Source organism: Melanostigma gelatinosum, assembly GCF_949748355.1.
Source record: "Melanostigma gelatinosum genome assembly, chromosome: 5".
In the NCBI taxonomy this organism is placed as follows: Eukaryota; Metazoa; Chordata; class Actinopteri; order Perciformes; family Zoarcidae; genus Melanostigma; species Melanostigma gelatinosum.
In genome coordinates, this window is record NC_136638.1 from 14098432 (window position 1) to 14113043 (window position 14612).

General features: G+C 43.7%; 1 protein-coding gene across 1 annotated transcript; it reads right to left on the reverse strand.

Annotated features, from left to right (window-relative positions):
- Window positions 1-1503: 1503 nt before the first annotated feature.
- nexmifb (neurite extension and migration factor b) lies at window positions 1504-12800 on the reverse strand (the record flags this gene model as incomplete). The annotated part of the gene is made up of 3 exons (XM_079268620.1): window positions 1504-1570; window positions 3878-8087; window positions 12719-12800. The coding sequence occupies 3 exons, from the start codon at window positions 12798-12800 to the stop codon at window positions 1504-1506; spliced, it is 4359 nt and encodes a 1452-aa protein (XP_079124746.1).
- Between the last annotated feature and the right edge of the window lie 1812 nt (window positions 12801-14612).

Sequence of the window (14612 nt, forward strand, 5' to 3'; positions counted from 1 at the left end):
ATATATCACAGAATCTGTTATGGTCTGAGACAGTATCTCCAGCTCCAATTAAGCATGCCAGAATGAGTTGCAGTGTGGACCACAGCAGCCCAGCTCAGAGTTATGGATGAGCAGTCACTCTAGCAATGGCTGACCCATGAGTGCTAATTAGATATGACATTAGAATAACATGAGCCGAAGTCAGGCTTGTGCAGAAATTAAAATGCCTTGCGTCGAAGAAACGTCCAATATAACAAATAAGGACAGACTAATTGGAGTTACTGAGGTTATAGCTAGACTTTCACAGTTTTGTGGAAACAGCAAAAAATGAATATAGGTTATATTCTTCCCTATTACTGTTATTGTAGTATACCACAAATATGGGGCGGATATTTGCTTGACAGGCATCTCACTTACACTTCACTCCTGACATCTCAATAAGCTGTTTGTAATATTAAGTGTTTTCCCAAAACTGCATGCCATATAGGGGCAATTGTAATTATTGTTATGAATGGACTGAATTTGTAAGTGTGGAGAGTCTTGACTGTTTATACTGTAGTTACTGGCTACAACAACGGGTGGGTGGCAAAAAACACAACCTAACGCTCTTCAGAAAGCAGCATTCAAAATCTTATTTTAATTTGTATATTTACTCCATAAACATTATTACAAAACTCAGCAAGTTACCAATATTACAGTATCACCATACAGGCTTGATCACAAATATTTAAAACCTTTGCAACAGTTACAACAAAACAAAAAACTAAATAATACTCAAATAATTTACATGAAAATCTATAAAACAGCAAATTGTTCACAAATTATATATTTTTTTTCCAGGTTTTCATTTTTTTCTTTGCTTATTTGTGTTTTGCACAGTAACACAACACTCTCACAACAAGATCATGGTCTTATTACAAAACTCCCAACAAAATGTAAATATTTCTAGTTTTCTGTTGATATTCATATTTTGGTTTTTAAAACCAGAAACTTGTCATTGTATATCCTTTCCACTGCCCATAGAGGCGCATTAAAAGGTTACTCACACACACAAATACTTCACAGCACTTTCTAAGAAAAATATACACTTACAAAATATGTTACAAATTGGCACACAAAAAATATACAAGATTTTGTAGTGTCAAGAGTTCATTAAGATTCCTTCTGGTAACAACTCTAGACAGTATATATAAAGCTCGGTAATCTTTTAATGAAAAGAGCAAAAGTAATTCCAATCAATGTTAAAGAATCATGAAGTGAATACATCAAACATAACATTATAATATACATTCATAAAGAGGGTTAGGTACCTAATCTATTTTGCATTTATTTTTTGTTAACTCTGGGGAAAAAAATGAAAAAGAAAATGAAAAAAGAAAAGAAAATTGTCAGCTTTCTTAGCACCATTAACATGAGGCAGCTCAACAGTGGCACATTTTAAAAACGAAAAGAATACAAAATGAAAATAATGAACTCAGAGAAGTACATTCAATTTGACAATAGGCAGAAATGAGAGAAGGCAGACTAAATGGGCTTGAAGCCCATGTGGAGCTTCCCATCAGCAGCTTGTCTTGGTCCTAACCCTGATACACGGGAGAAAAGAAACAAAGGATCATGGCAGAGAGGAGAGAGAAAAGAGACAGAGAAAGATTGATTATGATCCTTGCCATATGCAAGCAATCAATTACTATCACCTCAGAATTACCATATCCAGTGTGACAAGGCCTGTTTTTGAATCAAGCCTGAATTAGACTGCACATTTCCATGCAGTTTCATGTAATTACTGCAGTGTTTACAAATTAAATTCAACATTCAAAAGAAAGAGAAAATATAGGCCTATTTTTCCGTATATATTTATAAAAGATCATCTTGTAACCAGTTGAAGGGGTTCTGCATTTCCCCTGAAATACATTTACAAATCAAAAGAATTTATAACTGATTAAACATGATTGTATGGTTAAATTCAAGGTGGATTTATTTTTGTGCAGTGAGGCAGTGAATGAGGCCAAAGTAATTCATATAAATGGCCCAGGAATACACTGGATCAGATAGTACAAATACATTTTATTTTTCAATTTGTGCCTTTATTTGGCCTCGATTTTCTGGTGACATTATTTCTGCCAAAATATTGACCCATCAAAACTGGAATAACAGTTAAAGACACCATATAAAAGAAAAACCTTTAAAAGAAAGAAGTTAAATTAAGACATCATGTGATCGATGAACCAAAAACAATCAGATAACAAATACACCAGTGGTGCAACTCATAAAATATGGCAGTGTTAAGAAACAACTTACATGAGAATGTCAAGAAAAATTACTGTTTAAATTACCATTTCAGGTAAGATAGAAGTAAGATTCCCTAGTGGAGCTAATGCAAAGACATGCTTTCCTTCATTTACAGGAGTACTGATTCCATTTGTACTGAAAACTGCTTTCACATTCACATTAAATCGAACTGCAAACATGTTATGTCCATTCACCACTGATGCGTGCATCAGAATCTCGATGAGTTATAAACTGCCTTGAATTTCTAGTACAAAACAGCAATCCAGTGAGGCACAGCCCCAACTGACGAATAATCTCCTTGCTTACCCTCAAACATCTGCACTACACTCTCCTTGGTCCAGAGAAAGCTCGTTTGAACATCTCTTTTTTTATCGTCTTCCTCTAGCCTTCAGAGCAGATCGCCCCTTTGCCTCTCTTTTGTTGCTTCTCAGTGCCAGGCGATGTTGAGGTAAATTGAATTTGGCAAACAAAGTGGGGGAAACGAGGAGAATTCAGAGTCTTTCTGATTTGGTTTAGTGAGTGGAGGTGTACCACTGCCAGCTGTTGGTGCCTTTCATCAAAGAAGAGAGAAAATTCCCAAATAAAGAATTCCTGTGGTGGCGAGTCTTTGCAAGGAGTCTCCAACCCGAGCAGCCAATACTCCAATGGATAAAAAAGAGGAACAGCCAATATTCACACATATATAAGAGGTCATTTACACAGCATTGTTACTTTTGGCACATTGATTTTAAGATTATAATCATCTTTTTTTGCAAATATTGCATGTCCCTGTACAACAACATTGACAAAAATACTCTGAGGGTGGAGCTTTTATGAATTTGCAAGGCGTAAAAATGTAAAATTAGATAACCAGTTCCTCGAAACTCCAGAGGAAAAAAGAAATGCTTGATAAAATAAAATGGGGAGTTATTCCAACTTTGAGGGGGTGAAAAAAAGACAAAGTCTGATATGTCATCAATACAAAATGGTCCCATCTTGTGTTTTCAAGATGTCTTGGGCTTAAATAGGGCTCATTTATTGTAGGTTTCCTTCTTGAAATGAGCCAGGCAGTGTATGAAGGACAGCAACAACAGGACATCCATATTCTGCATACAAAAACAGATGAGGAGGGGTGCGTAGATGTCACTCAATGCATTTGTGTATATAGCTACATCTTTAGGGAAAGGGGGAATAAATACATAATTCAGGGGAGCCAGTTCTGCTGAGAAACTACAAAAACAAAGTTCCTCAAAAAGGCGACAGAACTGTTTTCAAGGCTTATTCTTTTTTTCAGACAAAAATAAAACAAAAACGACTATAAGAAGAACAAACAAAGCAGAAACAACAAAAGCAAGAAAAATGCAGCCATGGTCGTTTCAAATCTCAATCAAGCTTGACACAATCACTCAATAGGTAGTTTGCAAAGTACAAGAAGTTTTTCATGCAGATATTAATTTCCTCTTCGGGTGGGGGTTAAAAGGAAGTGGGAGTAGTCAGGGGAACGTAGTACTCATGCAGCTCTGGCATAGCGTCAGTGTAGGTATGCTTGGAGGGGAGGGCTGAGCAGGTAGTGGGGGGGGGGGGGGGGAGTGAGAAGGGGGTGCAACAGCAGCTGATAACAAAATATTACCTCAGTTTCTCAAACGAGGTCATCAGTGCTATGTCCTTATTTGGGTCTCTCTCCGCTCGCTTCCCCTTCAGTGTCTCAATCCGTGGGAACTTTGCACTGGTCTTGTGGCGGTACAGCTTTTTGTGTGCAGGCCCGGGGTTAATAAAGTTGGGTTTATCAAACATGTTACAGCCAAGAGCTAGTTGAGGGAATAAGGGATGAGCGGGGTTAAATTTGGCCTGGTTCTTTCCTCCCTTTCCCCCTGCCTTTCTGCCTCTCCCAGCCCCCGTTAGCGCGGCTCCTTTTTTCTTCAGGTCGGCCTCTGTGCCTGCCAAGATTTTGAGGGTCTTTAGGTTGAGGCTATTGGCCTCAGAGGGCATGCAGGCCTCAGACATGGGATTCCACAGTGGCTCAATGGAGGCCATCATGAACCTTTGGACCTCAGCCATGCCAGAGACAATGTTGGACAGAATATTGGAGGGCTCCTCGAATTCTCTCTGGTCGTCCCCAACCAGGCTATTGCTCTCTGACCAACCGGTGCCAGACCAGTCTCCAGTACTGCTACTGTCAGTCAGGCCTGTGACACAACCACCTGCCTGGTTCTTTGCTGCCTTACCCTCCAACATGGCCTTTATCTTTTTGGTGGAACGCGAGTTCTGTTTGGGGGTCTTGACCTTTTCTGACTTCGGAGCTCTAGGAGCCCGGACTTTCTTAGGGCTCTGTCCTGTGGCTGTCTGTTTGCAATTGCCTTTCCTCTTTGACTTAATGCTTTTCGCACCAGCCAACATTTCCCCAGTCTGTTCATCAAATTCGTTAACTCCCAGCTCCTTTTTAGCTAAATGTAAGACATCCTGACTGCTGAAGTTGTGCAGCGGAAACTGTCTGTCTTCCACTGTGTATGCACTTGCTGTGTGCTCTTGTTGCTGCATAACGTCACAGTTCCACTTTACCTCCCTGTTGCAGTCCATAGTCATGTCATTCACATCCTGGTATTCTCCAACATTCCCTGCCATCTTCATATCACGCCCCACCACCTGGGGGGACAGGTTGGGGGTCTCAGGAGGGGAGAGCTCTGACAGTGACGAGTGTCTAAACTTGTCGGGGGTGAAGTTGGAGATGTCCAGCAGGTCCGAGGACTCCCTGAGTGGTGTAAGGGCGTCCACACTCTGCTGAATCACCACTTTAGGACTGCAATGAGCTAAGAAGCTGTCTCGGCCCTCCTCCTCACCCTCTCGCTCACAGGACTTGATACTGAGGGAGCTGTAATTGCTGGAGGAGGCTGACAGAGAGCCCACTGAGTCATAGCTGATGAGCCTGCCATTGTCTGTGCACAGGGACCCTCTCTGGTATTGCACCTGGCCCTCCACACAAGCAGACTGACGTACTTGCAGATCTGCCCCGGGCTGTAGCCCTGCCTCAGTCAGGTAGCTCTTCTCATAAAGTAGCCTGTCAGCCTCAGGGCTCAGCTGGCTGTAGTTAGACACTGGCAGGCTGTCATTCAGGGGCACAGCAGCTGGAAAGTTGTTGGGTAAAATGGGAGTCTCAGGGGTCTCAGGCCCAAAGCTCTGGCTGTGACTTGTACAGAGCTGCGGGTGCCACATCTGGGGGAAGTTGGAGCAGTTTTGGGGAGACTGCTGGAGCTCTGACTCGGAGGGAGGCGAGAGGACGCAGCTCTGAGCGAGCTGCAGAGAAGAAAACTGTTTCTCCTCTAGGGAGAGCCCCAGAGGATACCTCTGCCTAGAGGGCTGCTGGGGGAAATAAGAGATAGCTGATCCACCGGAGGAGTCTGTAGCATCTAACAGGGTCTGCAGGTAGCCCCCCGGGATAACAGGGACACCCGACTCCACCGCCTCTGTGGGGGGAGCTTTGTCAGGAGAGCAGGCTGACGACACAAAGGGGAATTTCTCTTCAGATGTGTGAGCGTTGGTGGTATTGTCAGAGAGATGGGGTTTGACTGCAGTTGAGCTAATGCCTGCCTCCTCTAACCCAGCAGCAGGGTCCCCAATCTGTGCCGCAGCGACACAGGCATCCGTTTCATTTGTCACGCTCCTCCCCTCCTCTCCTTCTGCCTCTTTCATTTTCTTGCTCCTCAGCCTGGCTTCGCTTTTGAATTTCCTTATCCTGACTGTTTTATTTCCTCCCAATCTCCTCCCCTCCCTTTCCTCCCTCTCCTGGGAGCGACTCTTGGCTGTGACTGCGTGCGTGATGGAGTTTGTGTCTAATGTGACTGGGAGGCCTGGGGCTGCTATTATTCCCCCTACCGTGGGGGTGGCCTCTTCTTTAGTTACACCTCCCTGGCCCCGATCAGAGAGAGGGGAACACTGTACTGTCGCTGATTGCTCCACAGCGTGAATCCTCTGAACCTTAAGCCTGTTTGCAATCTTGTATTTTCTTTTGGGATGACAAGAATTAAAAGGGCGATGATGGCGTCCGTTTAGATGAAAACCGCGTTGTTGTTTATCTCTGGCAGCCAGCTTAAGCTGCTCCTGTCGCTCTCTTTGCTTCTCCTGCCAGAAATCCTTCAGAGGAGCCAGTGTCTCATATTTGCTTACTGTGTCGGTGTTTAAGCTCACAGTAGCATCCACAGGGTCCAACTTGCCCAGTTTCACTGACATGAGTCTCTCCCCTTTAAACCTGTTGATGATGATGTACTTAATGACCACTGGCGGCTCTTTACGACAGGATTTCCGACGTTTTTTGGGGCACCAGTCTACATCCTCCTCCTCTTTTTGACCAGACGGAGCTTTCTCTTTTTTCTCTGCATTCTTCTCACTCTCAAGTGAGTCAACGTCATATAAGTAATCGTCACTGTATCGAACCTTTCTCTTGGAGCGCAAACCATAGTTGAGGGGGTTAGAGGGGCTGAGCAATCTCTTTGAGTGGCCCTTCTTAAGCTTGCCCTCCTGCAGGGTGTCTGAGGAGGAGCCAGTGCAGGAGCTGTCATCACTAAACTCGCCTGACTCCTCTGTGGAATTGAAGTCCATTAGGTAGCTGACTTTGGGAGTTGACATGGGTGAGCCTTGGGAACCATCAAGGGGACTCCTACCACTGCAGTCCCCAGCCTTTCCTTCCTGTCCTGTCTCAAGAATGAGATCATCAGATTTGAGCTGAAGCTCCTCAGCACTCCTCCTTAAGACTCCAGCTCCTTCCTCTTTCTTGGCACAGTTGGCCAGGACACTAGGGAAGAAGTTGAACTGCGTCTCCTCCTGGAGGACATTTGTCTTTTCCCTCATGTTGTCCTGGAAAGACTCGTAGCGAATCTTCAGCGAACAGACATCACTGCTTAAAGTGGAATCATCGTCTTCATCGTCAAATAGATTGTCAACGTCTTCCTCAGAGAAGAGGTTGACTGACAGTTCATTCTTAGAACAAAGGTCCAGCAGTTCCATCTTACTCTCACTGATAAAGGATTCAAAGTAGCCCCAGTCCTGACCGGCATTAGCCAGCAGAACCTCCTCTCCGCTCACTTTGTCCAATAACAGTCCCTCATACAAGTTCTTAGCTGTTGCATCATCTTCTGGGTCATCACAGTCCTCTGCTGTTTTGTTACCATCAACTCTCTTACCCTCACCTGGGGCTTTCGGCAGAGGAAAGCTAAGTAGCTGGTCAGAGAGGAGTTGTTCTCCAAAGTGACTCACTGCCTCCCCCGCATGGCTCAGGCACTGGATGCTGATGTTGTTGATGTCAGAGAAGTCCTCTCTGCTCACATCGCCTATCCTAACACTGAGCCCAGTCTCTGTGTCAGGGTTGGTGTTAGGGTCATGGGGCGGGTTCTGGATGGAATTAGGGTCAGTGGCATCACGGGTCTCAATGAAGCAGCCAAGGCAAGTGCGGGTAGGCTGAAGAAGACACTGCTCTGTCAGGGCAGACACAGTGGCAGGCTCCATCATTGTAGCTGACAGAGGGAGGGGAACAGGCAGCAGAAGGGAAGTCTTCTGAGTGTCTCCTGCTGGGCCCCAGGAGCTTACAGCTGGGGTGGGAAGTGGTGTGGGAGTGTGGTGAAGTTGAGAGACTACAGTTGGAGCATCATCAGAGGGAGGGCAGGGGGCCTCTGTCAGGCCCAGAGAAGAGTCAGTGCCAAGCGGCAGGGAGAGTGTTGGTGATGGAGGCGTGGTCCTCCGGTGTTTTGGGCAGGCCAATTGTGAAGTCTCTGCGGCAGGAAGAGGTGAGGATGGAGGGAGAGCAGCATCAACGATGCCGCAAAGACTCAGATGGCTTTGCTCACATACCCCTGCAGGGAAACAAGACAATAATTCAGATCTTTCAACTCTTTAAACTGGAATACATTCTACGGTTAAATTACAGTGTTTTTGTTCAGTAGTTATACTGACATTTGTTCCAGGCTGCTGAAATGCAATTAGTGTCAATTAACCACCTAGAGCTCACAATGTCATCCTGTGATGCCTGCCTTAAACATTAATATTTCAGTTTTGGTACTAGATTTAATAATAGGTATTAACAATGTCAAGTTGGGACAACTCCTCACCCATTACTGGCTGATTTTAAAATGTAAAAGGCGAGACAAAACACAGACGTAAACATTCCAACCAAATTCTCATAACACATAAAACACAAGGCAGGTCACTCACAAAGAGAGTCACCTGCCTCATGTTACGTCAACATGGTGGCACAAGTGGAAGTTTGATAGAGCTGCTGGATATGCAGTTCAACAGAACAAAATGAGCACTTTATCAAACGCTTCCAAGAAGCAGAAGCTGAGTGTCCTGAAAGTGTGTGCTGGTGATCAACAGAACAACTTCTACAATTATGCAATACTTATTTCATGAGATAATAGTTACTAAATCTTTTAAAATATTGTCATAAATTAAGCTTTAATTCATAGATAGAAAAAGTTACCCAAAATTAAATTGACAATAATGTTAGCTCAGAAATCACTTACTTTATGGAAATAATACACAACAATGATACAACAGTCTACCTTTACCGACCCAAGAGCAATAAATATGATCAAATCAATACAGTCATCCTGCATTACCTCCCTCTCCTCTTAGCATTTCATCTCTATAGACGCAGATCCAACTTCGCTCCGAGGTAAAAAATATACGACAAAATTACACAGAGAGGCAGCAACAACAGCAGTAATGACAAAATTGAAACTAGGTTTTGGTGATTTTCGACAGGTCGATTGTGACAATGTCTTAATCAGTTGAAGACATCCATCTGATTAGAAACTATCAAAACCCACAGAAGCGGGCTTGTAGCAGCAGGCAGATAGCTTTGTTTGCTCTGCATAATTAGAGACAGCAGCAGAGGCAGGTACGTACACATGGGACACGACAGGCCCATATGTTGGAGACTGTATAACCAATATCATCTACACCTGCCTCCCTCTACAATCTCAAGCTGCTCCCTCACACATATTCTTTAAAATCATGCCAAAAAAATGTAAATTGAAAAACGTACCACGGCAATTAATGTGTTGACAGAGGTTAACTAGCAACGTCCCCCATTTTAGAATGGATGCGCCTCGTTATTGACGTAGTGATAAATGCTGGAGGGAAAGACTGCTTAACAAACAGTATTCAACATGGCTGTATTAGCAGTGAGTTAATCTTTGAATATGGATCTAATTCAAGAGTGATTTAACAAGGTAATGAAATTTCTGAGAGAAGGTCTCTCTGGGTCTGCGGCCTGCAGACACATTGGAGCCACAAGAACGCCTACTAAAAGCATACAACTGTTAGCATATAACAGTCGCCCTTAATGAAGAAAACCTCGGGAGAAATATGCATCTTCTCTCTTCCTTTCGGAGTCAACAAACTGTTATAGCAGGGACTTGAGAGAGAGGCTGCAGAAGCATCACAGCGAGGCGTTTCCATCAGTTCCCTTCAATCTGTGAGCAAAAATGACCTCAAAGCAAAAAACATGTTACTGACACATGTTCCCTGTCGATGACAGATATCCTTTATACCTTTAACAACTCTCTTTTTTCACGATTACATTCTGAACAACATTCCATTGTATGACACTTGTAAGTAGAGGTGCATAGGATGACAGCGATGATATTTTTGTCCAGGTGTGGACACAATTTATTTAGATTTATTGGAATTATAAGTAAACAGCGCCAGTGCTTGAAATCCACCAAGTCATTTTCCAGTTCATAGATAAGTAATGATTTCTTTATATTTGTCTTATCTCTCTAATTAGCCCTACAAAGCAGCAAAGCCACAGAAAGAGGGAAATTACAAAAAAAGGGGAGAAATTAACTTCCCTTATCCCCCTCCATGCTCGCATGAAACCTCAGCTGTCACCTGATATTGCCAAAAGATTGTTCAAAATTGCTGTGAAACATTAAACTCACATTGAAAAATGTGTTTCCTCAGGGTTTATAATGGATTAACAATCTATCCTATCCAATGTGTGCGTGCATGTGATTGTCTGATGCGTACGTGAGAGAGAGTGTGCATGCTTAGATGTGTGTGTGTGTGTGTGTGTGTGTGTGTGTGTGTATGCATGCATGCATATGTGTGTGTGTGTGAGGGAGAGTGATAGAGTGTGAGTCTTGGCTTGGGGGTATAGTGTTATCGAGAGGCCATCTGTCTCCAGCTGGACCATTAGCTCTTCAGCTGTTCAGAATGTGCCACAGATCAGTCAGTCAGACAGGTACACAAGGTACACACACACACACACACACACAAACACACACACACAGCGATGACTGTAGATGACAAATCAAGTTTGACATTAGAGGTCAAAGGGGGATCAGCAGCCTCATATTCACTGATACGGTACAGCGTAATGTTACTCCTGCATCTGAGCTGGCAAATGTAAACAAGATAAACATCCAAAACACTCACTGCTGCCAGAATTCAATATCTAGCTTTGCAGAGAGAGCAGCTCATATACTAATAAAAACAAGCTTTATACCCTCTGAGATAATCCCAACAAAGTTGTAGTTTTGTAATTGTGTTATCAGCAGAAGTACTCCTTGAAAAGAAACTGAGGCTGGATGTGACACAGCTCACGCAAGCTGGCATGGACATTCACCACTGAGCATATGGAAGGACCCCGCTGCTGGCAGGAGGTGGGGATCTTCTGATCCCCAGCCCTGGCAAGCCCAGCCGTGCTAGACAGCCCGACCACCGCCAAACCAGACCAGTCCAGACCAGACTAGTTAGCACTCAGAGTCTCGCCTATCTTTCTAGCCATGATATTCAGGGCTTCATCCACCTGAGGTTACTGCTCTGTGCCAGGTGGCTCTGCGGGGAGATAAGCCCATGCTGCCGATGGACATGGTCATGGACACGAGGAGAGAGAAAAGTTGGCGTCTGTGCCTCATCCATTAGTGTGTCAGATACCACACATGCACACACAGCCACGCTTTTTCTCTCTTCACTTACAATCCACCTTCAGTCACTTTATAAACGGGACAAAAGCATGAAATCCCTGATATTAACATGAATCAAACTCAGGCCTTCATCCCATGTGACCAAAGGAATACAACAGCTCAAATAAAACAATATGAAGTACGCAAATGAAAACAGCTGACATGGCCTTTTCTTCCTTTTAATGGCTTTTTGAAATCATTCCACACTCCCATCCCCCCTTTTTTCCGTCTCTTCCTTCTCCCTTTTTGTTGCTCGCTATCTCCTTCTCTTCCAACTCCCTTCTCCTTATCCCTGCTATATGGAGGCTTTTACATTCACAAAATGCCGAGCTAGCCGTTCTGCAGCTCAGCCACCCGGGGCGTTCACTCATCCGAGCTGGTAGGCTAGCCACAGACGTCGCTTGCTACCTATGGCTCCATCTTCACGATGTGACATTTTGTGAATGGTGGGGGGAAATCAATCCAGCCAGAACAGGATGTTCATAATAAGTGGTGAGTAACTGCAGCATGATTCATGGCCATCCTCCTCAGAGAGCTGCCCTATTCCTGCTCAATGGAGCCGCTTTCACGCTTTCTTCTAGCGCTCTTTTTCTACTCTCATTCTCCATCCTCTTTTCCCTCTGTAGGAACACACTAGTGCTGGGGATAATCTGTGTGATTCTCACAGTGGGGGCCGGTCAGTCCCCATTGAGCCTGACCAGAGCTGAAACGCTGAGATAAACCTCATCTCAGGATCAGTGCTGCTTGGTGGAGGTAAACTTTAGGCGGCTGTAGTGCCTGAATGAGTCTTGGAAAATGCACATTGCATCAGCTTATATTTCAGAACACGGAAGGATCTACACAGCTGATTAAATTGAATTTGGTTTTAGATCAAGAGCTTACATCAGGTGAATATCATTATAACACATGGTTTATGTTATTGAGAAATCACAAAGTGGAAGCAGGTATTACCTCAATAAAAACGAAATAAATTAGAATAAACACACTCTTTTGTCTATGCTCATGAATGAGTGTGAAAGAATAAATTGTTGCACCTTCTTTCACATTTGCACCTTTTTAATGAGAAATGGTAGATGTCATTTCTCTGAGTTGGGGAAGCACCAGGAGAGAGGATTATCAATAGCTTAAAAAGATTCATTTAATGTTTCCTTTCCACTTTTCATTTAGAAAAGACACGATGTGTTTCACCCCCTTCCTATCTTGTTAAAGAGCTTAAAACTGAGTGTGAAAAGCAAATTTAAGAAAGCAAGTTCAATGCTTTGTGGTAATGCTAATTGTCTTTTCAAAGTTTTTAAGCTATTGCGATAGAAACTGTTGTTATTAAGCTTTCATTTATTATAACAAAATGCCTGATTATTCTAAGAAATATCAGAAATTCTTCTCTTAGGTCGACAACCAAGTGTCTCTTAATGTTCAAAGCAAATAGTCAAATAATAGAAAGGCAAAATTAACATTTTTATGCACATTTTCTTATTGAAAAAAACGAGCAACAAATGGAAGGCAAAAGTGTTCACCTGTGTTCTCCACCACATTTGCATTCTCTGGTTCTGAAGTCTTCACGGTCAATGTGAGACAGCTGTCTGTTAACACATCCATCAATACGGCTCAACTCTTCACCTCCTACGCATCATTTTGACTGTCCCACCTGTTGAAAGAGAGAGCCAGAGAGAAACAGAGAAGACAGAGGCAAACAGAAAGAAAAGTCAGCGCGAGAGGCATCATCAAAGGGTGACTGACATGTGTCTAATGCAGAATAACATTAACAGCATTATATTAGATTTCATTACAACAAAGGCAGACAAACATGAAGTTGCAGTAATTGAAGAAAAAGCTTCAAAGATGATTGAGACATCAGAGGGTCCCTCGGGGCACCAAACAATCACTTATTTCTTCTCTGTATCACAGATTCGTATCTAAGATTCATTTAAACTTTACCAACCAAGAAAGTACACAAAGAGTCACAGCTGAGATCGCTATGGCAACTATGCCGTACTATCCTAATTTAAGCTCCATTTAACATTTATAGCAGAGTCGTTAACCTATACGAACCTTACATAGGCAGCTCTGAGCATATTTGTTTGTTGTAATGAGCCAACTCCCTCCCTTCTGTGTGCCTCGGCATTACGAAAAGAACCCGGCTCAGAGAAGACAGATTAAAAAGATGTGACACTGGCAATACTTTTTACTGTATCAAGTGATGGTGATGGAGGTGGGGGCGGGGATGACTGAGCGCATGTGTAGCAGGCTGCAGTGCACTGGTGTACAATGTAAAACAAAACAATGCGTTAAGGTAGAGAGAGAAGAGGGTGACATTTCTCAGCCTCCTAAACATTGGGCGAAGACACAGAGAAGAAAAAGCATATTAACCTTGTGTGATTCCTGAAAGAATAATGATGATACAAGAGACTCTGGGCTAGTAAATGATGAACATTTGATGTTGTGGGCTCCTGCCTGTTTATGTTGTTTTCTTTTTTCCAGCTCCTTCTCTGGAGGAGTGGTGCTGCAGGATGACAAATGAGCCAGGGGAGGGGATCTAATAACATGATCTCCTTGTGGTGTGAAAACTGTGGCTGGGAGATTAAGACAGACGGCAGACAATAAGACAAAGGTAGTGTGCGGCTGACTACAAACAAGTGCCATCTCTTTCATCCTACTGCTTCTAAATGTCATTAGCTGTTCACTGACCTGAGTGGGGAGAGCTACCTGAAGGGAACCCCTGCTTCAGCTTACAATTGCATAGATACACACCGGCTCAGTGGGTAATTACCCCGTGAGCCATCGCAGCTGCTTATGTGTGCAGCAGGTATAAGAACCCTGTAGGTAGACTCAGCTGGAACCCGTTCTTCTCTTCATAGAGAGGCGCTATTACTCCTAAAGCCGAGGCTTAGGTGCACAAGGCATTTTACAGAGCTAAGAGTTTTTGAGGTCATCTTGTATCAACTCGGCAAACTGAGAAATTGAAATTCTACATCTGACAAGGTGCAGCCCCTTCAACAAAGCAAAAATTGGAATTGGATATCGCCTTTTGAACTGGCTGACCCAGATGAGCTAAATCCAGATTTATCAATGCAACAACCCACAGACCCAGAAAAAGTGAAGTCACAGCAGCACCCTATTACAAATAGGCTGCAGCCACCGAGCAGTGTGTCTCCAGAGTGACAGTGACACAACACACAGCTGGGATGCTGGTAAGGCTACAGAGGTCCTGCCAGAGCTCAGCGCCTACAGCTGCTTGTGGATGTGTAGTGGGTTCTCTGCATGTGTGTATGTGTGTATGTGTGTTTTATGCCCAATTGCATGTGTGTTAGACAAAACCCCAAGGCTGAGGATCCACAACATCAGCATCCACTGGAAGAGGCTGCACATACAATCACACGAAGAGTGAGACGGAGAGAGCAAGCGGAAGCC